At 35.3% G+C, this 23,283-nt stretch overlaps 4 protein-coding genes and 1 pseudogene across 5 annotated transcripts; 3 read left to right on the forward strand and 2 right to left on the reverse strand.

Moving 5' to 3' along the window:
* Nucleotides 1–486: 486 nt before the first annotated feature.
* On the forward strand, nucleotides 487–3,411 carry LOC145139345 (pentatricopeptide repeat-containing protein ELI1, chloroplastic pseudogene; annotated as a pseudogene).
* A 1,218-nt stretch (nucleotides 3,412–4,629) lies between these two features.
* Nucleotides 4,630–5,973, reverse strand: LOC145138348 (krueppel-like factor). Of its 2 annotated transcripts, XM_079072446.1 has the most exons (4): nucleotides 5,810–5,973; nucleotides 5,694–5,723; nucleotides 5,010–5,273; nucleotides 4,630–4,935 (listed from the first exon to the last, which is right to left on the reverse strand). In XM_079072446.1, the coding sequence occupies exons 3-4, from the start codon at nucleotides 5,254–5,256 to the stop codon at nucleotides 4,898–4,900; spliced, it is 285 nt and encodes a 94-aa protein (XP_078928572.1). In that variant the 5' UTR covers nucleotides 5,257–5,273; nucleotides 5,694–5,723; nucleotides 5,810–5,973; the 3' UTR covers nucleotides 4,630–4,897. The 2 variants fall into 2 exon arrangements, with proteins under 2 accessions (XP_078928572.1, XP_078928571.1); XM_079072445.1 differs by lacking the exon at nucleotides 5,694–5,723 and having other exon boundaries at nucleotides 5,810–5,970.
* A 295-nt stretch (nucleotides 5,974–6,268) lies between these two features.
* Nucleotides 6,269–11,378, reverse strand: TIC110 (translocon at the inner envelope membrane of chloroplasts 110). Its single transcript, XM_079070488.1, has 14 exons — nucleotides 10,716–11,378; nucleotides 10,189–10,248; nucleotides 9,917–10,040; nucleotides 9,746–9,814; nucleotides 9,480–9,645; nucleotides 9,319–9,383; nucleotides 9,142–9,236; nucleotides 8,857–8,984; nucleotides 8,664–8,764; nucleotides 8,323–8,539; nucleotides 8,035–8,189; nucleotides 7,826–7,951; nucleotides 6,781–7,749; nucleotides 6,269–6,697 (listed from the first exon to the last, which is right to left on the reverse strand). Exons 1-14 carry the CDS (start codon nucleotides 11,243–11,245, stop codon nucleotides 6,443–6,445), a joined length of 3,060 nt encoding a protein of 1,019 aa, XP_078926614.1. The 5' UTR covers nucleotides 11,246–11,378; the 3' UTR covers nucleotides 6,269–6,442.
* Nucleotides 11,379–15,678: 4,300 nt separating this feature from the next.
* Nucleotides 15,679–20,665, forward strand: LOC145136968 (putative tRNA pseudouridine synthase). The gene is made up of 7 exons (XM_079071107.1): nucleotides 15,679–16,072; nucleotides 16,245–16,277; nucleotides 18,722–18,834; nucleotides 18,918–19,066; nucleotides 19,138–19,282; nucleotides 19,364–19,768; nucleotides 19,839–20,665. Exons 1-7 carry the CDS (start codon nucleotides 15,799–15,801, stop codon nucleotides 20,250–20,252), a joined length of 1,533 nt encoding a protein of 510 aa, XP_078927233.1. The 5' UTR covers nucleotides 15,679–15,798; the 3' UTR covers nucleotides 20,253–20,665.
* Nucleotides 16,788–18,638, forward strand: LOC145136969 (uncharacterized protein At3g17950-like). Its single transcript, XM_079071108.1, has one exon. It carries the CDS (start codon nucleotides 17,934–17,936, stop codon nucleotides 18,534–18,536), a length of 603 nt encoding a protein of 200 aa, XP_078927234.1. The 5' UTR covers nucleotides 16,788–17,933; the 3' UTR covers nucleotides 18,537–18,638.
* Nucleotides 20,666–23,283: the final 2,618 nt, after the last annotated feature.

Genomic DNA, 23,283 nt, shown 5'->3' on the forward strand with positions numbered 1-23,283 from the left:
ATTCATAAGTTGGATGGTATATAACCTCATTTGAATTAGTTAGAATGTGTATGGTGATGTTTAAATTAGTTGAATGTCGATGTTAATCTTTGTGGTTTTGAGACATGATTAACGAATTTTCTCTATTTTAAATCTGGAAACTAAATTTAATTAATAGTATCTTTTGATTTTGATTTTTGGTTTGAATATGTTTGAAAAAGTTTTGTAGATTAAAACTTGGACAATAACATTTTGATTTATTTTATTTATTAAATATAAAATTTAATTAACTACTAAAATCGACATTAGGCAAAAGATGACATTTTTTTATCTATTATAATAGTTTTAAATATATCGACCAGTGGTTTCCACGGGTTATAACCTGGTATATATATATATATATATATATATATATATATATATATATATATATATATATATATATATATATATATATATATATATATATATATATACCTGAAGAAAAAAACTGACCAATCACACAAGGAGAGAGATGAATACCCTCCCCTCACTCGGTTCCTGCATTGCAATTCTCACACCCTCGGTATTGTGTTCAGAGGTGAGGGAAAGGTTCCCGCTCTCTGATGGAAATAAATAAAAGTATGATGCTATAAAAGATTGAGCTTGCAGATCGAACCTGTAATGTTACCTCTGTGCAAACCTCCGCACTCCAACCTCGGCTACATCTTATCGACTCTAGACAGTAAATTCTTAACACTCAAACAACTTCAACAAATCCACAGTCTAATCCTCACAAATGGTCATCTCGCTTCAACACCCCTTATCACCACGTTCTTATACTCTTGCTACCATTCTCGTAACCCCAGTTACGCGTTACAGTTCGTATATAACTTACCGTCGTCGTTTTCAAAACCTTCCCTCTGGGGATCCATGATTAAAACGTCTTTAGAATCTAATAACCTGCGGGATTTCTTCACTTGTTATGATGTGATGATGCGGTGTCGTAATTATGATGCAAACATCCCCAGCGTTGGGATGTTTGCTTCGATTTTTCAATATGGTGCGAAAGTGGGTGATGCCCAATTGGGGAGATTGTTTCACTGTGTTGTAGTGAAATGGGGTTTTGATTCTGATCTGGTTTTGCAAACCGGGTTGCTTGATTTCTATGCAAAAATTGGAGATTTGAGGTCTGCCAAGAAGGTGTTCGAAGAAATGTCACAGAGAGATGTGGTTGCCTGTAACGTCATGATTTCAGTACTTGGGAAGCATGGACTTATTGAGGATGCACGGGTTTTGTTTGATAGTATGCTGGAAAAGGATTCCTATAGTTGGAATTCAATGGTATCTTGCTATTTCAAGATAGGTGATATCGACTCTGCACGGCTTCTCTTCGATAAAAACCCTGTAAAAAATACGATCTCTTGGAATGTGTTGATCGATGGGTATAGCAAATGTGGTTATTTGAATAATGCTGATAACTTTGAAGACTTTGTAACACTTTACAACAGAATGCGATTTAGTGATGTGCGTCCCAGTCAAACCATACTTTCTTTGATTCTCCATTGTTGTGCCAGTTTCTGTGCCTCACAACTAGGGAAAACAGTTCATGGCGAGATATTAAAGTGGAATTTCAACCACGATGTCGTTTTGCAAACAGGGTTGCTTGACTTTTACTCAAAGATCGGGGATTTAAGTTCTGCAAAGAAGGTGTTCGATGAAATGTCCCATAGAGACATTGTAGCCAATAACGCTATGATTTCAGCACTTAGTAAGCATGGATTTGTCAAAGACGCACAGAAACTGTTCAACAGTATGGACGAGAAGAATTCAGTCACTTGGAACTCCATGATCACCTGCTATTCCAAGATAGGTGACATTGAATCAGCTCGCTTCACTTTCGATTCCAATCCCGTTAAAGACATAGTCTCCTGGAATGCAATGATAGATGGTTACTGCAAATCCGGTCATCTTAATCATGCTGAAGAACTTTTCCACAAAACTGAAGTGAAAAACCCCGTGACATGGAACACCATGATTGCAGGATTTGTTCAGGATAAGGAGTTTCTAAAAGCATTGCGTTTCTTTGACCACATGCAAGACGAGAGGGTGAGGCCAACGGAGGTAACCATGGTTAGTTTGTTAACCGCTTGTGCTCATCTTGGAGCATTGGATATGGGTGAATGGATCCATGGTTACATCAAGAAAAACAAACTAAAAATCGATGCTATTTTAGGAAATGCTCTTATCGACATGTATTCCAAGTGTGGAAGTATATCAGATGCTGTAGATGTCTTTCACAAACTTCAATCCAAGAACATTTACTGCTGGAATTCGATCATTGTAGGATTAGCAATGCATGGTTATGGTAATGAAGCGATTGAGTATTTTCTTTCCATGAAGAAAGAAGGTGTAAAACCTGATGGGGTTACTTTTATTGGTCTTTTATGTGGTTGTAGCCACTCTGGATTAATCTCTGAAGGTAAAATGTATTTTTCAAAAATGGAAACCGATTACGGAATAGAACCGGGAATTGAACACTTCGGATGTATGGTTGACCTTTTGGGTCGATCCGGTTTACTTTTGAAAGCATTGGAACTTATTACCAAAATGCCATTGAAGCCAAACGCGGTGGTGTGGGGGAGTTTGCTTCGATCGTGTCATATTCATAAAGATACCGAACTCGGGGAACACGTGACTCAACGGTTGTTGGAATTAGACCCGTATGACAGCGGGAATTACGTATTCCTTTCCAATCTATACGCGTCATTGAGTCGATGGAAAGATGTGGACAGGTGTCGGAAGTTGATGATGGAAAACGGGGTTCAGAAGGTACCTGGTTGGAGTTCGATTGAGGTGGAGAATGTAGTGTATGAATTTGTGGCGGGAGATAGTTTGCATCCGGAATTTGAAGAGATAAATGGGGTTTTGGTTGAAATTGGGAAGAGATTGAAAGAAGGGGGTTATGAGGCGGATACGGGTGGTGTGTTGCATGATATAGATGAGGAAGAGAAAGAGATGTCGGTTGGGTATCATAGTGAGAGGATTGCGGTTGCTTTTGGGCTCTTGAGGATTCCTTTTGGGAAGGTGATACGAGTGGTGAAGAATTTGAGGACATGTGATGATTGTCATAATGCTATGAAGATTATATCAAAAGTATATGAGAGGGAGATAGTTATGAGGGATCGGAATCGGTTTCATCATTTTAAGAATGGGGTTTGTTCATGCAAGGATTATTGGTGAGTGGTGAGTAATGTATATAGCATCTTAGCAACCTAATGTGTTGTCCTTGAATAGCAGTAAGGACATGAGAATCTATAATCTATAAGTATAATATGGGTCTTTTCAATTTTGAATTTTGGAACAATATGGTTTATTTCCGTCATGTTAGTTGTTGGACTGATTGATGGGGTGTGAAAATAAAATAACTTACAAACTTCCTATTGGAATGGATGGAAATTTGTTTTGCTAGGAAGATTCTTATTCAAATTTAATTATTTGGCATATGACCAAGCAATACAAGAAGATATTTTTCTCAATTTTGTTTTTCTAAAACGGGTACGTTAGATATTTGATAATTGGTCAAAACTCTTTTCAATATGTGTGAAGTCAAACATCTTTGATGTATGGAGTACAACGTAGTATATCTTAATGGCTGGAACAACATTAGCATTTAGCAATTATATTGCAGGTTGAATTTTAATGGGTCACTATAAGTTTTTATCTCAAACCCCAAAAAGTTCAATCCAACACCCAACCTAAGCCCATTGTATAGAGGTAAATCAGTTATTTAGCACAGCCCAAGCCTCCGAAAACTGATTAGCCAGCAACAAGCAACCCAAGGAAGGTAACCACAATTGAAAAATAAATAAAATAATAATAATATTTATACTGCCATTATCAAGACTCAGGCCTCCATCTTTTGTTTTGTCCCAAAACCTTAGGCTCTTAAATAATTATATAATTGTTGTGATTACACAGGTACATGATAATGTATGTAAGCAATCTATGATTATATGTTAACTGTCCACTTAAATGGTTTCTTTGTCACTAAATTCAAATCATCATTCATATGCTTTAGTTAATATGCATAAATCATGTAGAATTCTAAAGGTTGTTTCTATTTATAAGTTTGAAAACGTGTACATTCATATTCTCTGTTCGTAAAGTTAGCTCAAGCTCTCACATATTTTTGTTTGTCCAGTAAATTTTCAATGGTCAATGTTTATAGATTTTAGTAGTTGGCTTATTTACATGGTAATGTCTAATTTATCTACTTTTTAATGAGAATTATAAATAATAACAATAATAAAAACAAAAACAAAACAGGTACCCGGTACCCAGAACCAGTTATGGTTCCTATATTTTTAGGAACCACCCAGACAATTAGGACGGGTACCCGCCCCACCCCTATTTATGACACCATACTTCCATACATAGTGAAAAAAAAGTGGGTGATTCATTGTATTTTGTTTAAGGCCATGTTTGCTGTTATTATAGGACAGCTTGTATAGCATTTTACATGCATTGGATTTAGACCGAGACGTGTGTGAAACAAAATTTGCAATTTTTCTTCCACCAAAAAGGGTGGATCAAGGTGAACCATGGATGTTATGGATTCAGTTATTTAGGTTTAAAAATCAACTAAGAACATAATCTGCTAAGGAATCATCCAAAACAACTCAACTAAATTAACTTTTGAGTTGATCTATCCAGGTATCCTTCAGATAAGGGTTCTTTTTCCCTTTTCAATACTCAAAACAAACCTTAACAAACTATAAGGGGTAATAAATAATATTGAGAAAACCACGAATATGTAAAAACCCGAATAACTAAAAGAATGTCTCAGGCAACCTAAAACTCCGTACTCTTTTATCCATTATACCTTCTTTTGTCTATCAGAACTCAGAAAGCAGCAAAAGCAAAGGCAGGCAGCCATTTATTTGTCAAATTCCCATAAAACACCATTTCCATCCTCTGCAATAAGTTGGGCATACTTTAGTATTATAAACTATAACAAGTAGCAGTTGAACAGAACTGAAAGTGAGTACCTTTAACTTTCTTGTTAATCCAGATTTCAGTTAGCATCCCAGCTCCAATCCCACCAACAATGCAGGACCCATAAATTGCAATGTTAGCTAACATGGATCTACGAGGGAGGAAATAGTAGTCTGGAATGTGGCGCATCTTTTTTGGAATCCGTTTTTTCACAACAGGTCCAGCATCAGCCTCATTCTTATTACCTGAATCACCAATGCTTTTCCAGTCCAGTGAATCCTTAGGGCCTTCAGTCCCCATAGTAACTCAATAATAGGCTGTCAAATTTCCACTCAATCATGTTAGTCACCAACAATTTGGGAAGGACCAATAATAAGAACTTAACAGACTAACTACAAGTGAGATATTTCATTCTTTCAGATTCACTGCTCAAAGTCTCATTTACAGCATACATAATCTTAAACTTGCAACTCATTGACGCAATATCACAAACACTTGGAGTGCTTTCTATTCCTTGGTTAAGAATTTACCAAATGCCCTGCGTTTTTAACGCTTATTTCAAGATTGAAGCAAACAATAAATAATTTCCAAACGGGTAACACATTGACACGAAGAATAACAACTGGATAGCATCGTCTTACAAAATTCATTCGAACCTATTTGAGGTTCTAATTTTCAACAAGATTATAATACAATTAAAATTCAGCATTTACGAATTAGGATGAGATTAACAAAACCTAAAATAGTTCATGGCGAACGCATATAAGCTGCACCAGCACGAGAAAGAAGCCGATTAAAATACAATTACCACTGCTTAAAAAATCAATTACAAACCGTAAAAAATCAAACATACCAGTTGAGAATATCACCGCCGTGTCAAGGAAGAGGAGTCGCCGGTGTAAAAGCCGATCGAGGAAGAAAAGCGATTGAAACGCTTGCCTGCTCAGTATGCACAGAGCCACAGACGGGTCAAATTGTTTTCCAAGCCGCGAAATCGCGAATAATTGTTTGATGTTTTGGGGGTCGGACGGGTACGGGTCAAAAAAAAAACTTATTATTAAATACAATATTTGTTATGATCATAATTTAATTTTTAAGCAAAATACGAAATAGACAATTGTACGTATTTATTGGTACACTAACACTTCACACATTTTTTTATCATTTCAACGTATTTGATGATTGCCTCGTTTCTTTTTCAGTTACTATTTTTTATTCTACCGTATTACTGAGTTAAAAACAAAACGTAACACAAACCAACCCACATTTAAGTAATCCCACTTAATGAATCATCTTTTTTCTGAACAATCAAGAAGCCAATTACGAGTGACGTTTTTATTAATTAAGATCACTGAACACTGGAAACCCAGTTTCATAATCTACACACGTCTTACATCTATATTGTGACAGACATTAAACAAACAAATACTCAAGACTCATAGCCCCCTCACCTATCCTATCACTCACAAAACCGTCACAAACACTCTCAGAAAACAAACTCCTCTTCACTGGTTCCTCCGCCACTTTCACTTGGTGGTGCTCGATCCTTCATTCCTTGCAACGCTTCTGCTGTTGCATCATCAATGTTCAACAAATACTGCAAACGCGACAGTTTTTCAGGCGCTGGATCACTCTTGAGATATATCAGAAACAGATCCGCCAACTCTTCAGTCACCTCCCATGATAATGGTGATGCTGGCACTGCCTTGTCACATGCTAACAAGTCATTCAGAGAAGAAACCTACATTTTGTCATTGGTAGCCAAACATATTTATCACAAACTCAGCAATCCAAATTATCAAAGATAATGAATTTTACACTTACCACCCCTGAGCTGTTCCTCTGTCGAAGCAACGAAACAGCCTGGACCAAAGAATTCGACAACCGGGTCCGTGCAAGTTCATGAACAACACCACGGGCTTTCTCAACATTAATTCCAAGATCTTCCGGAATCTTCTCATAAACTTCCACTTCATCAAACTCTCCTGTCCCCGAAGAAAATATATCATCTACAGTCTTCTTGAAGAGATTCTGTCTTAAATTCAATGACACCATCACATCCAACTCAATCCCCGACCCTTTCAGTTCCCGTATCTCCCGTATGCTAAGCCTCCCCTGGCCCACAGCAGTTTCAAGTGCAGCCGCCATTTTCGTGCTCGTGATATTCTTAATAATCTTCTGAGCATATTCACTCGGCAATCCCACTTGTTTCTGTAACTCGTTTAGCTGCGCGACACGCGCTTTGGTCAGTTGCCCATCTGCTAATATTACCTCCGCTTGCTGCCCGAACGCCTGCTCCGCTAAGCTTCTATGCACTTCCACAATCTCTTTATCGGTCAGCCCGAGAATCCCGCCCAATTGTTTCAAAAATACGTATTCGGAATCGTCTTTTTTTGTAGTGATTTGGGCACCGAACGGGACCCGGGTCACTTCTCCGGTCAGACAATACAGTAAATAAGTCTTGTAGAGGTCGGTTCGGTCACGGTCGGGCAGGTCGTCTTTGAGGGTTATTTCGGTTTGACCTGCTTTTCCCATGTTGACTTTGTTAGATTTGACTTTTCGGAGGGTCTGTAATGGCTCCCATTCTTCATCTTCTGTTTCATCTACAGGTTTAAACTCTGCCATAACTGTCTCTTCTTCTTCTTCTGCGGGTGATTCTCCTTTGATATCTGACACAAGTTCAGTTACAACTAAATTGTTAAAAGCTATCATTTTCTTGAGTTCTCTTGCAGCCTCTGTTCGACCACCTGCTGCTCGTGATCTTTGTATGTAACTTACGAAAATTTTCCGCACCTTCAGTTAAAAATAATATTTTAGAAAATTGAAATAGAAAAATAAACAAGGGCAAATCCATAAAAAAAACACTCACTGCTTTGCCAGCAATAGACATGGCCACATCCCTGGTTAACCGTAAACCATATGCAGCCTTTCTAACAGCCTGTTTCACATCAGCATCATACCCGTCAACCCCTGCAGCTATAGCCTCCTTAACAACCTGAAATACAGAATTTTTATTCATTTATAACAAATTGAAACATGGCTACATAAATTGGTAAGAAAATGGTATATATTAATTACCTTTTCAAATAAAGTGCCACATATTTCTTCGTGGATCTTTTCAACCGTTTGTTTAGGAATACAAAGCATAACTTGCAACCTCTCGAGTGATTTAACCTCAGCATCACTAAGCTCTCCATCCTTCACAGATTGTTGAAGATTTTGACGGTATATTTCTAAAAAAAGAGAAGTAAAAATAAGAACATTACAAACCCTATCTTATACCCATGTTTTAAAATTAATATATATATATATATATATATATATATATATATATATATATATTTTTAAGAACATATATCGACATACGTTCATGGATCTCAATGGCTTTTTCAGTATCAAAGTGCAATTCCTCACAAAGATTTTGAAGGAATGCTGCTTTACTCTCTGCAGCTTCCAAAGCACCCCCGGTTACAGATTCCGCAAGGCGTTTACGGTATACTTTAGAGGTAACATCTATTGCAATTGATTCTGCTTCCTTTTTACCCAAACCAAATATATTCCTCAAATGCCCCAATGCAACAAGCTATAGAACAGAACAAAACAAGAAACATTAACATAGAGCCTCATATCATCTAGGCAAAAGTCAAAAGTTTGATTTGACCAATATAAATGGAATCCAAAAAGGGAAAGTAATAACATTTGTGTACCTTGGTGTTTTCCATACGACCGGTTGATAGAGAATCAGCAATGTATGCTCTGTAGAGGAGTTTTAGATCGTCCATTTTTCTATCACCGTCATATTCACCACCTATACAAAAAGTAATAATATTGGTATTAAATACTAGAATTAGAAAATGAAGAAAATAAATTGTGATGAGTGAGAGTGAGAGTATACAGTACCTATTAAAGAAATTGGGCCCACCCCACGAGCAAAACGGTTAGCATCAGGGTGATTCTTTAATGAGACAAGTGAGTTATTGAATGCCAAAATCTTATCAAGTTCATCAACAATGAGCTTGGCATCCCTTCTGAAAAATATAATATATTTTACAAGTCATGAAAAGTGTTTTTGTATAAAATATGCTTGACCTATTGTTAATAAAATATAAACAAAATTATATGAAGTGGTCAAAATATGATATCGATAAAAATGTATGTTCTTTTCTTATCAAGTTCATCACGTACGCTGTTCTTGTCCTGGACTTGAGTACATTCACACTTGTTGTAATGTTTGCTTCAACAAGCTTTCTACAATGTTCCCTAAACATATCTTCAGCAAGCTGCAATAAATCCAAACCAATAACTAAAAAACTACAATTACGTATAGAATATTAAGTTGTTTATGCTCATTAAAATGTGTACCTCATCTGAAAGCCGACACTGTAATTGTGCATCTCTAAGACTAATAAGATCTTCCGGATTAACATCTAATTCATGTATCAAAAGCACATATAAAAAGTTAAAAATCAACCCTAGTTTTGTCCTCGTTAAGTCCATTAAGTAAAAAAGAAACAAGCAGTTACCTTGGGTAATTAATTTTAGCTTGGAAGCATACAACCGTTGTGCATTGTCACGTATAGCAACCTCAACCTGTGATTCAGTAACTTTGAACACACGTTTCCAAGGTAAAAGAAAGCCAGAAGCTTCTCCAAATACAAGTGTTGAAACATAAATCAGCTTCTGAAATGCCTGCACTGGAGACCACAACAATGATCAAGCTCTGTATCTCATTTACTCTACTAATTTCAATTTATTTAAAAAAAAAAAAAAAAAAAAAAAAAAAACCTACCCGACGCTGTTCTGCATCTGCTTCACGATCACCGGTTTCTAACCTTTGCCTGAAGATACGCCTACCAATCTATTCAACAAAAAAAAAATCAATGAAGAGAAACATGTGTGGATGTAAAGAATTTTTCACCTATTAAGGCATCAATAAATCATATTGTAACTGTAGCAATACCTCCATATGCATGCTAGCTGCATCAGGATCATCAATGCCCAAGGAATTTTTGAATTTTATGATAATATCAGCTTCATTGCCCTTTAGATCTTCACCTCCAGAAGGAAGTACAGAAGTAACATATCTGGGAATAAATGGAATGAGAGAATGTTAACAAGTTTTCATGAATAGGATAGCAGAAATTAACATGGAAAAAGTGCAAAAATAAAGACTTTTTTTTATTTTTGGTTTGAATATGAACGAGATATGATTATTAGACAGTTGCTACCCACCGACAATATATGTCACAAAGCTCTGCATTGAAAGCTTCATTCTGTTTGCTAACACCATATCTGAAAGAAACAATTATAAAGAAAATATAAGCATCAACAATAAAAATATTCATTAGCAGGACTTGTTACTTAATTAATCTGTTCAGCAATACACAAGACTCCTAATATGATTGTTTTGACTGAAAGTAATCATAATCATTTTTACCCAAAGTGATTCACAATATACAATTTAATCCCACATCCAAACACCCAAAGTAAAACCATATTGGGTTGCAGTTAGTATCAATTTCTTGAAAATGGAACGCAAATAACGCAGTTGAGTTCATATCAATTTTGAAGCAGCAAACTGATCGCCAAAGAGCAGCTTTTTGTTTGCCCATAAATGGCAATAAATTGCCCTTCGAAATATCTATGTTAATTGAACATTTTTGGTCATAGTTGAATCGTTTGGAATATAATTACATACAGAGGATAAAATCATGAGTCTAGAAGAATATAGAGCTTTGTATAGGTTAAATGAAATAAACCTGCTAGCAATGCTTTCAATATCTTCTTTCTTCAGTGCACCAGGATCTGAACCAGCCACGTAATTGTGCAAACTCAAGGCAGCAATCTCCGGCACGGAAGAATTCAACGCGTATACAGCACCGGCGCCGGCAGCTCCCAAAACAACAGCCCCACCCAAACTAGCATTCCGGGTCCCACCAATACGTAACCCCAGTCCATACCCAGCAGCAACGGCGCCTGCAACTACAACGACTGAGCTAGCTAACCTAACAGCCGGCGACATAGAATCCACAAGTGATTGGAATGCCGACAGCTCCTTCTTCCCTCCAAACACATCGCTTACCGGAGTGGTGGTGGATGGTTGGTCAACTGATGATGACGATGCGGAGCAACGGACAGCAGGGGCGCGGCAGCTGTATCTATGCCGACGGTGATTGAAGGTGAGAAACTTTGTTGTGATTTTTAGAGGTCTAGGATTGAGAAATGGAGTGAACAAGATGGTGGGGTGAGGAGAAGATGGTTGTTGTGTTAGAAGAATTGAAGGGTTCATGTTGTGGATTTCAGGCTACCCTTTCCCCCCTTCGGTGAAGCTCCGGCGGGTTGAGGCGACGGGAGGAGGTGAGTGAAGATGGTGGGAAAAAGGATAGGGAAGAGATAGTGTGGAGAGGGCGGAGAAGAAGATAAAAGGGGGCAGGCAGGGTTTTGTAAATTACTCCGTATTCCAGAATTACCCCCCTGAAGTTTTAATTTTAACACTGGTACACCCTTGACACTGATTATTGTATCATTGCCTAGAAATAGATTTGTTGTTAATGTTTTGCATCCTTTTTACAAAATATAGATATTTACATAGGCTTAATAAAGCTTTACCAATAGAATTGTTAGTTTTCCGTACAATGTTTGTAAAACTATTTATTATATATATAATTTAATTTAGAAACCCCCTTATGAACAGTATCCGGGTTGGATCCGGATATAACCTCACCGCCTACTTTAATCCCTTCACCGATCCACTCTACTTCCACCGCCATTCATGTCCACCTCTCCATCTGCTCTATTTCTCAGTTATCACTAATTTCGTCTTATTTTCCTCCTCAGTACGTTACTCTCTCCCATCAACAAATCTTATTGACCACAACAGATTCGCGTCACCGTGTATGAACTCTAAAAGCGATGTTTGTGGATTGATTGCTAGGGAAGAAGAACGGTGATGGTAAGAAATTGGCTGTCAAGAATCGGTTTCAGAAGGAATCGACTGTAAAACTCCCACTTCTCTTCCCCGAATCGATTCCCCACTGCTATCATCGTCGCACCAACGATGACGAATCTGATGTTGATTTGGGGTCGCCACCCCCTTCTTCCAATCTTCTTTAGGCGCGAAGTTGCACTCCACCAACTGCTTTGGTTTTTGTGTGAGCTTTTTCATCTCTCTGTCCAGGTTTTCGTTATGCAACCAGGAAAAACGGCGGTCATGGATCTTAGGTACCAACAACAATAGATGATGATGAATCAACATAGAGTATCGCCACCACAGCAGCAGTTCCATCAACAACATCCGGTGAAACTTTGTTTCAAACTCATGAGAATTTAGAACACTTGGCGGTGATGGAGAGGGTATTGGGACCTTTACCAGAGCATATGGTTCAAAGAGCCAAGTAAGATCAGACCTTTTTGGTGAAACTTTTTTTTCGGGATAATTATTAAAATATGATTTTGTTCTTTCTACGGGTTATTTCAGTTTGGTGGTTGTCAAAGCCAACAAAAATAAATACCCTAAATATTACACACTAAAATAGTGTATAGTAGTAAAAGTATCGTATCCATAAAGATTGGTTTATTTTATAACTCTATGATAATCTTGTTGTACAAAACACTTGTAAAACTAAAATAAAATAAAATTAGGGAATTTTGATATTTTGAGATGTTTAAAAGAAAACTAGAATTATACTAAGATTTAAAAACACAATTCAACAAAAGCAAGGTTTGATATAAAATCAATAAGAGAAAGATGGTTGACTTTGGACTTTCATTACTTGACCATTTGGTTAAACAATCATGAGAATACCAAGGTGCAATATTTGTATTTATAACCTAACTTGGTTATAGCAATTTATAAGCATAATTTGCCTCAACTCTTCTTTTGTATTAAAACGGCTAGAGAAGCTCATAGCACATTTCCTAAATCAAAGTCAAAAAAACTAATGAGGCATGTAATTTTGTGAAAATCAATTAGCATTATGCTTTAAGAGTCACCAAATCTAAAGAGTAATCCATTGTTTTCATTACCACTATGGAGAAAATAGTTCCTTAGTCTAAATGAAATGAAAACAAACATTTAAACTAATTGTTGTTTGTTAAGTTGTAGACCCATTACTTAGCCAAGAATTTGACTAAGAAAAATAGCATTCATATATCAAGATTCATGACTAGGGATATATAAACATGAAAGAAGTTTTAATGGAAAACATAATCATAGATATTAAACACAAGTTCATGGTGTTCTTCAAAATAACCAAGTCATTCAAGCAAATACATCCAAGTCAACTAATATTAACTTATCCTAACATGGCTAAGCTTAAACAAAAGGGAAAGAGTTTAGAAATACCACAAATTACTCCAAGAAAACAAGATGAAAAATCATAGTCTTCAAGTGTTCTTCATGTGTCTTCAAAGCTCAAAAAACTCCAGAGAAAGTCCCAAAAAATATGATCTAAGAATGCCCCAAAAGCTCCCACCAAACTACCCTCAAATAGCCATAAAACTTGAAAATCCGAAAATGCCCTTGCATGAACCACACGACCGCGTACGTTGCAGTGTAAAAACTCATGCGACCTCGTGAAATGTGTTGATCCATAATGGTTTTTGTTGTCCCTTTTCCTTTTTGGTCTTCTTTGTCTTCTAGTTTTGACTTCCTTGACTGATCCAAAAAGCCTAATTGAAATACCAAGTAGCCTAAGACAAGTAAATATAAGTCCAAAGACTCCATAGCCCAAATATAATCCAAAAATCCATCAATGTCTTAGCCCATAAGTTCCATCTTTTTTTTCATCAAACCCATTTGAATCCATCTTCCAATCCACCAAGTCCAGAGTTTCTCCCATTTAATATACAAAGTAAGCTCCAATGACATTAGTCTTCAATCCAACTATCTTTGATAAGCCCTAAGAATCTCGATCATTCGCTCGAACTCCGTTTATCTTCCAAATCTCCATCCACGCTCTATTCTATTCCTCTAAATATATGCAATAAAGCTCAAAAACTAGAAAGTACCTGATATAAATATAAAATAACGAAAAGGAAAGACTAATTAAAAATAAAATAAAATATGCTAAAATAAACTATAAAAAGAAGTAAATAAAATAAAACTATCACGGCTATGGTGCTGAAAAATACTTCAAAAGATCAAGATTAAAGTGGCCAGAAGGTGCGATTTTTAGGGAGAATATTAGAGCAGCGAGGAAGCTAGATCGTCTGAAGGTTTCCTTATTTCTTTTAAAATATTTAACAAGATGAAGTAAGTATGGAAGGATGTTAATGTTGGATTAGGTGTCTAAGCCAATAACTAATTTGGTATATACTTAAACTATTAACAAAGTCATTTTTGGTTGCCCTCAAACCTGATAATTGGATATGATGACTTTTAGAGAGAGATATTGATTTGTTGATTTATTATATGATTAATAAATAGCAATAAATGATTTATTAATATACTATAATAATACTATATTAATTAGAAATAGTATTATTTAATTAACAATTAATCAGAATTAATTAGAATTAATTTTGAGATTAATTGTAATTGTTCAATAGTCGAACAAAATGATTCCAAAACCTTCCCCATCAGAGGTGGATGGTTTTGGGGAATATTCTAAGGTCTCTAGAATATTCCTTGAAGATAATTAGGAAACAAATAATTACCTGATTTAAAATACTATTATTTTAATTAAGTAAGGGTTATCTAGGGTTTTCATATCAGTTACAAATAGGCTTTCACCTCTTCATATTTCCGGCCACTTGTTTCCTCAAGAGTATAGCCGAAATATACCTCCCCTATCCTCCCTCTTCAAGTTTCCTTAGTTGCTAGAGTTTGGGTGTGAACCATCAAAGACACGTTGGTGCTTGCTTCCAAGAGCCTTTGAAGAAAAATTGAATTGATTTGTTTACTATAACAAATCAAAAGGTATGTAACCTTGATTCTTATAATTTTTATTCTAGAAGGTCATTAGGGTTCAAGTTATTTTGTTGTTTTATAAATAATTCAACATTTCTCTATGTTTTTTTCTTTTTTTTTTTTTTTTTTTTTTTGCAAATGAAAAAAAATGAATTTACCACTTTACGTCTTTTATCCTTTACCAATTTATCGTTTATCATTTTGTGTTGTGAGTAAAGTTTTGAAGTTTTTATAGTTTTTGAAGGAAAAACTGATAATGTGAGATATTTTTAATCTTTTAAAATAATTAGTTAATTAAAATTATGTATTATTTTGTGGGATCTTAGGATCTCGATCCCGATCTTGCAAGCCCAAAAACAATCCTACCTAGAATCCGAAAACCTTGAATAGAACTATTAGATCATATGTACACATGCATTTCTATATATAGACATTCATTCCTTCGTAATTAGAGTGTTTTTTTTTTTACTGTTAAATGCATGCTATTTGAATTTATTTTTTGAGTTTTATAAATAAGGAATCTGTTAAATATGATTACAAAAATTATGTTGTTATGTTAAATGCATGCTATTTTCTCAAAACAGTTTGTCCATGTTTTATAAATAATTAAACATTTCTCCATGTTTGTTTGTCTTGCAACTTGGCATAATAATAATCCATTAATTTTCAAATAAAAAACTTGGGTGTAAACTGTGGCAGAATTCTTATAAAATTCGAATCCAGAAAGTTCTTGGATTTCAAAAAGTTAAAAGTTTGGGTCCAATAGGGTAGAAATCTAACTTACGACATATTAAGGTCGAATTGCCAATCCATATGGATCAAATCTATCATGTTAACAAATAAAGGGACAATAAGTGTATACTGTTTAAAGTAGGCGCCATCACTGGAAACCAGTGGTCTGTTCATTCACTCGCACACTTCTATCATCTCCAATGGCGACCTCTTCCCTCCGGTTTGCATTCTCCCCTCTTATTCATAGCCAAAACTCCTCCAAACTCCTGTTCTCAATCCCTAATTATCAAACCAAATCGATCAGAATCCTCGGTTTCTCCACCTCATCTCCTTCATCAGACACTACTCTCGAAACCCTAGCTCCTCCACCGCCGCCGAGCCATTCCGTCAATAACCTCAACCCATATAAATGGGAGCCTTACCGGAAGAAGAAGGTGGTGATGCGCGTCGGATACGTCGGCACCGATTACAGAGGTAACAACATTCAGTTCACCTTTACTGTCGATTTTGATTTTCCAATTTCCGTTTCTTTATTAAGTTTGGACTCAATTGCTCGGTTTTTCAACGGTGGTAAGTGTATGTGTGGGTTTCTGTTGGTGGGGATTTTGTTTTGGTACCTTACATCTGATATGGATTTTGATTGCAGGATTGCAGATGCAAAAAGATGACTCCATATCCAGTAAATGCTCTTCCTAATACTTGTTTTCTTCTATCTTGTTAATTTTACAATTCAGTACCTCATACTTTTGACTATGTCGCCAGCCTATCCTCTTTTCATAATCATATGACAAGTACCCCCTTCGTCTAAAAGACCGTCAAAAGCTTAAAGCTTTTAATAAGAGGATCTTATAAGAAATAATAGTTATTTAATAAACATAAAAGGATACGTTATTGTATTTTGGTTTTCTTAAACACTCACTTACCACAAAAATTTCTATTAATAACATATTATGCTTTTATGTTCATATCAAAATCAAAGTTATCATTTTACTTAACACAAAAATTTCTATTAATAACATATTACGCTTTTATGTTCATATCAAAATCAAAGTTATCATTTTATTTTATTTTAACAAAGTATTTTATATAAATTATTAATAATAATTGAGATCTAACATTTCCTTTAACCCTTCCTTCTTCCAATAGTTATTTTAACCACGATAGTATGTGATATAATGATGGTTGGCTTTTATTTATTTGTCTAAATGCGATGCAACATGTACATTTAAAATAAAATAAATAAAACAAAAATAATGCGTTTAGTGGCTTTATGTCTCAAGACTTTTTATTAGATGCATGAAAAGGTCTAATTATCATTGGTAGCAAAAGTGTGAGCTCTCCACATACTTGATTCTTGATTGATTTGAGCTAGATCTAATTGAGTTAAGCTCCACATACTTGTTGTTGATTGATTTGAGTTAGATTTAATTTAATTAAGGCATGACCCAATTTCTTACCAAACTTAGAAACATTTCAGAGTTATATAATACCGAATCAAAAGCTTTAAATTGTTGTATAAACTGTTTGAATCTAACCGAGTAAAACCCAACATCTTATCAAAGCCAATAAAAGTATATTAAATAACCACTTAGATTATCCGTTATATCGGCTACCGACAACTTGTTGAGGTGGAGTTGCGGCATCGTGGGGAACACCACATGCCTAGGACGGTTCCGCTGGCAGAAGACCCCACCATGGTGAAGGAGTTGTTGGCCACTTCTCCTTCTCCTCTTCTCGTGCAACTCTTTCTCTCCTTTCACCTCGAACATTGTGTATTAGTACTTGTAAGTTGTTTTTGAAAGATGAAAGGTTGTTTTTGAAAGATGAAAGATTAGTATATCATAGTTTGAATCATGAATGAGAAAGATGTGCCACCAAGTAATAGTGAAAGACAAAAGACACATATAAGGATATAAACTAGATTTGCAAATTTATAACTTATTATAATATTGAAAGTAAACTATTTATCAATCACATATATTAATCATTTATTTTGATTTTAGTTATATAATTTGAAAATATAAACTTGTTATGACGTTTGATATTGATGATAGCTCCATAATTGGAATAAATAAATTTGAGTAGACTTTGGTACCAGAAAAAGGTGTGTATTTAAAAACATAATTAGAATAAATTTGGTGGTTATCATTATTTGTCAAAAATATAAATATAATACTATATACTACTATAGTTCTATCTTTTTGGGAAAGCGTATATTCACATGCTTTCCCAAAACCTATTCGATTCAAATAACGAGTAGTGTATGGAAATAGTGTGTGTGTGGGTGTGACAGACTGACAAAGCCGATCTAGGTGTGTGAATTACGACACGGAGGATGATGATGTTGCATCCGGCAACCGAATTGCTTCCGCCACCCTCATCGCCGACGATCTCTTCAATTTCATCTTCTGATTTAGACACCGAATCAACTGGGTCGTTTTTCCATGACCGTAGCACCACCTTAGGAACTCTAATGGGCGTGACGTCGGCGTTTCCCGCCATCACATTCAGAACCCCCTCCCAGCGTCGAGACCGCACGCCCACTATAACGCTCGGATCAACTCCTAACAGTAGAAGCTTCGTAGGACGACGGAGGAGGAACAATGACACGACGGCGGACTTGGTGGCGGAAAGGCGTCGGAAGAGGGTGAAAAGGAGGAACTGGTGGTGGTTGTGCAGCGGCGTGGCTACAAAGCCTTCTTCACTTGGGGAGTTTCTGGAAGTTGAACGGAGGTTTGGGGTGGAGGCACTCTTCGATGGTGATGCTCTGATGGATTTGAATTTGGATGATAATCGCAACAATGATGGCCGGATGTTATTTGCTAATGGGAGAGTCTTACCACCACCAACACATTCCTCCGATGTTGATGAACGGAGTGCCTCTTCTCTTTGTAGGTTTCCCGTTTTTCTGACCGGAATCTGCCGCGGTGGTGGTTAACGTCGGGAACTTGGAAATTGGGATACCAATTTCGTCCAATTGTATGCCAATCTGACATTGTAACCATCTAAATTGTTGAATAAAATGACTGAACACATATAATCTTGGCTTTCTGAAAAGTAGTTGGTTGCTCTTTACTCTTAAGTGCTCTTTAGCTAAGTATTATTACCATTTGCATGATATAGCTGTGGAGAAAGAGCTGGAAACAGCCATTTATAAAGCAGGTGGGATTCGTGACAGTAACTTGGGGGATTTGCAAAAGATAGCATGGGCTAGAAGTAGCCGAACCGATAAAGGAGTAAGTTTAATTTAAGTTATTCTTTTTCTTTTGACTTCCTTTATTCATTACAAATTTACAATCTGTTTTTGGTGACATTCTAGGTTCATTCCTTATCAACCATGATATCCCTTAAAATGGAAATCCCCGAATACGCCTGGACTGGTGACCCCTACGGGGTGGCACTTGCAAATCTTGTCAATACATATCTTCCCCAAAATATCAGAGTTTTCAGCATTCTACCTTCACAGAGGTCAGAAATATATGATTCTACCTTTGTAAAAAGCTAGGACTTAAGGGGATTTCTGGTGACTATGTTTTCAGGAGTTTTGATGCTAGAAGGGAATGTAATATACGGAAATATAGTTACCTCCTTCCTGTTGAAGTCATTGGGGTCACTAGTAACTTAAGCACATCAGAAATGGAACATCACTTATCAGACTTCAATACTATACTTAATTCTTTTGAGGTATACTTTCACTTTTTCATCCACTTCTATGTTTACACAATTTGGTATGATATTTAATGGATTCCCAACGGGTTATTGCAGGGAGAACATCCTTTCCATAACTATACAATCCGAAAAAATTATAGAAAAAAGTATTCTGCAAAACGATCTCCTAACAGTGGGCGTATCGCCGATAGAAGGGCAAAATCGTCAATTGAGCCACCCCAAGCCATTCTTGAGAAAAACGACGAGGAAGAATCATCTGATGGAGAAGAAGCTGTTGAGACAGATGAAACGATTGATGAATCAGATGCAAATGTGGATACTTTGAAGGATGTACCTATACCCATTCTTGCCAAATGGCTACATGAACCTGATGATAAAGATAGAATAAGCGCTTCCCATTTCAGAAGAATTTTCCAATGTTCATGTGGAAAATTGGAACAATTATTCGGAGCAAGATATGTTGAGATCTCGATTTGTGGGGAATCATTCATGCTGCATCAAGTAAGTGAATCGTTTCTCATGTAAAACAAATTTAAATAAAAAATAATTTAACATTGTTAATTATATTCAGATCCGCAAAATGGTGGGGACAGCTGTTGCAGTGAAGCGTGGGCTGCTTCGAAAAGACGTAATTACCCTTTCACTGAACAAATTCTCTCGTATTGTGGTACCCATTGCTCCATCTGAAGTATTGTTTTTAAGATCGAACAATTTTTCGATGAGAACGCATATTGGTACGAGGCCTGAGATTGTGACTTTGGTTGAATCTGAAGAAATACTGAAGGATGTTGATGATTTCTACAAATCAATCATGTTGCCTCAAGTTTCAGAGTTCTTGGATCCTTCTAGACCTCCATGGAAGGAATGGGTTGAGTTGTTAGATAGAAACACTGGAATCCCTGATTCCCAGTTGGATGAAGTCAAGAATGCTTGGATTGCATGGAAGGGACAATTCCGAAGTCGAGACACGATTGCACCATTATAGTACAACCACAAACTTTGAATCTTCTTTTTGCAAAAAAAAAAAAAATGATTTATGGTTATGATTTTCTGATTTGTAGTATCAAAAATTCAAAATAGTCATATTTGCAAGCACATAAAGAATTGTAAGAAAAAATGATCATTGAGATGAGGAGGGCATTTGCGTCTTTTACACAAACGAGAAACTGAGTCCTTGTTTTGCCTTTTTTAGATGGGACAAAAAATTCTTACTTTTATTATCATTATTTGAAGAGTAAACTTTAAAAATCGTTTATGTGGTTTATCATTCTCTTTGTTTTTGGTCACCAAATGTATCTTTTGTAATAAATGACCCTTATAATAGGGTTTTGTGTTGGATCAAGTCCCTCAACTTAACAATGTCGAATAGAATTTGGTAAGTCCCTTGCCAATTTATCATTTTACTCTCATTCCTACCTTTTATTATTATTTTTTTTTAAATTGTTGTTGGCTTGTTATTATTAGCCACATCGCTTCCATCACCTATCTTTGTAAAACTTGATTTACAAAATATCTCAAGGGTTTAAGTTGGAATGAGTACGTCTAACATGCTATCACTATCTCTATGTCTAATAATATTACTGATTATGCATAAATGAAGGTAAACCTGACCATTTCATCAGCCAATTACCAGTTGAAAAAATGGCTCCTTCAAATTTGAAGGATTTCTCATGAGGCTCATCTAATTTCCAAACAAATAACATTAGGCTCGAGAAACTCTCATTTTAAACCCTTGATGCCAAGTTTCTCTTTCACTTTAGGTGCTGTTTGTTTTTTCTGATATAAAATGTCTGCAGTCTGCGGACCACATCTGTAGACCTCTGTAGTAGAAGAGGTGGACCAAACGTCTGCAGTCTGAAAAAAGAAGACTGTTTGTTTTTTTAACATCTGCGGGCTACTAAAATAAACTGAAATCTAAATGAACTTAATTTTTTAAACTTCAAAGTGATTTTTTAATATTTTTATGACTTTGTTATAAATAATTAACAAATCTAGATCAACTTTTATCTATTATTGTATAAAAATAAAAATAAAAATAAAAATGGTATGAATTAACGTATATATTTGATAAAAACCAACAACTTTGGTTGCAAAGTTATAATTAAACATTATAATTAGGGATCAAAGAATTTGATACATAAATGGATGGAAATAAACTTCGATTTTTTAAATTAAATCCATTAAAAACGTACCATAAATATTTTCTCGGGAAATTGACGATACTGTATTAAATAATGTTTTACAAAATTTGACAAAAAAATATAAGAATATATTATGATTTTTTTTTCATATTTATATAAACAATTTCAACGATTATTATTGTAATAAAACTTTATTTATAAATTTGTCAAAAATATCATGTTTGTATCGTCGAACGTTTTTTTTTTTTTTTTTAAGTTTTGTAATTTTTTTTTCAAATTATTTATCATTAAAAAAGTTGGAAAAAATATAAATAAAAAAAAAACTTAAAAAAAATGAAGATATATGTGTTTTTTTAAAGCTAGAAGATGTCTGAAGATGTTAGAAGACTATGGTCCACATCTGCGCCAAGAAGAGGGCGCGCAGACATTTTTAGGTCTGCAGTCTTCAAAAAAACAAACAGTCTGCCAATGTTAATGTCTGCGCGTGGTCTGCGCGGCGCAGACAGAAGAGACCACGCAGATCTGCAGACAAAAAACAAACACCACCTTAGTATATTCATTATTCTTTTGGGATGTTACTAGCCAACGTGCTCGATAAGAAAAAAAAAGGGAAGTACACAATGAAAGTATGTTGTTATTTTTTTGCATCTTCCCTTAAAAGAAACCGCTACCGGCTACTAAGACTAGAGGAAGTGGTAACACTCCTAGCACCTTGCTACATAGGATTTTTTTGAACCATATAGGATGAAAAGAATGGTAGCAAAAATGCAGGGAGTGGTAGCATCTAATGTTAGTGTTATTTTTATTTCGGAAAAAAAAAGTAACCAATCACAGCCTTCAAATCATTGCAAGCCTTTCTCTTTCTTCTCGCTAAACCTGTAGCGATGTATTTTTAGCGACTCCCCTAGCGAGGGTTAGGGGGCGTTGTTCCAAAATCTTAGTGACTCTTAGCGAGGCTCATAGAGCCTCCACTCCTTGTGGCCTAAGTATTAGGTAGACAATACATAAGTAACTATTATGATCATAATTTGAGACATATGGCCTCATTAGAAGGGCACTGTATTGTCTATCACGCACTAAGTTATAACCCGTGAAAACTACGGTCGGTATATTTAAAACTTTTATATAGATAAAAAAAATAATAAATGTAAAAAAAAAAAAACAAGATATTGTCGATTGTAAATAATTATGAATTAATTTGTTAAGCAAAATAAACATAATAATGTTATTAGGATATGATTTTGTATTTTCAAAATTTGAATTGAATTTGATTTATTACAAAAAAAAAAGAAATAATAAAAACCATAGAAAAATATCACGTGTCAAAGAGACATTCTAAATAATTAACACGTGTAATTTTCAGGTTTTATTTATCAGAAGATGTAGATGTAGATGTAGATTGAAACGAAACTGAAACTGATTTCAGTGAGTAAAATTTGTAATTTCTTGTCTCTTCCAAAAAGATGAAACACAATGGGACAACTTTTACTTTGATATCTCGTATGCATGTGCATAATGTAATATTGACATCTAGATACTCAATTATTCATAGATTAAATAAAAAACATTTTCATTTTCATGCATGAAACAATTAAGTTACCATCAAGATATATGACAACATATAAATAAGGCAATAAATAATGTACAGTAAGATTTAAATCGACCAATTAACAATAAAAAAAGTTAAGGGGAACACCGTAGTTTTAAATAGGTGTCACACTCTCAGGTACAACAAAATTTGGTGCAAAATGTCCTTTGCCTTAATTTAGTTTCATAAAAACAGTCATGAAAAGTAATATAATTTTTAGTGTATTTTTGCACAAATTAAAACTTTGATTAAAGTCGGATTTACTCACAACTTAATGCTTATATATT

This window comes from Lactuca virosa, chromosome 9 (genome assembly GCF_052849685.1).
Source record: "Lactuca virosa cultivar CGN04683 chromosome 9, Lactuca_virosa_CGN04683_v6, whole genome shotgun sequence".
Classification (NCBI taxonomy): domain Eukaryota; kingdom Viridiplantae; phylum Streptophyta; class Magnoliopsida; order Asterales; family Asteraceae; genus Lactuca; species Lactuca virosa.

Excerpts from the sequence above, each read along its gene's own strand:
- LOC145138348 (XM_079072446.1), bottom strand. The coding sequence starts at position 5,256 with ATGGGGACTGAAGGCCCTAAGGATTCACTGGACTGGAAAAGCATTGGT. Across the intron at positions 4,936-5,009 it reads GATTAACAAGAAAGTTAAAG|AGGATGGAAATGGTGTTTTA; the intron begins GTACTCACTTTC and ends AACTTATTGCAG.
- TIC110 (XM_079070488.1), bottom strand. The coding sequence starts at position 11,245 with ATGAACCCTTCAATTCTTCTAACACAACAACCATCTTCTCCTCACCCC. Across the intron at positions 9,646-9,745 it reads CAGATGCAGAACAGCGTCGG|GCATTTCAGAAGCTGATTTA; the intron begins GTAGGTTTTTTT and ends TCTCCAGTGCAG. Across the intron at positions 7,750-7,825 it reads TGTCTATTGCTGGCAAAGCA|GTGCGGAAAATTTTCGTAAG; the intron begins GTGAGTGTTTTT and ends TTTTAACTGAAG.
- LOC145136968 (XM_079071107.1), top strand. The coding sequence starts at position 15,799 with ATGGCGACCTCTTCCCTCCGGTTTGCATTCTCCCCTCTTATTCATAGC. Across the intron at positions 19,067-19,137 it reads AGCATTCTACCTTCACAGAG|GAGTTTTGATGCTAGAAGGG; the intron begins GTCAGAAATATA and ends CTATGTTTTCAG. Across the intron at positions 19,769-19,838 it reads AATCATTCATGCTGCATCAA|ATCCGCAAAATGGTGGGGAC; the intron begins GTAAGTGAATCG and ends AATTATATTCAG.
- LOC145136969 (XM_079071108.1), top strand. The coding sequence starts at position 17,934 with ATGATGATGTTGCATCCGGCAACCGAATTGCTTCCGCCACCCTCATCG.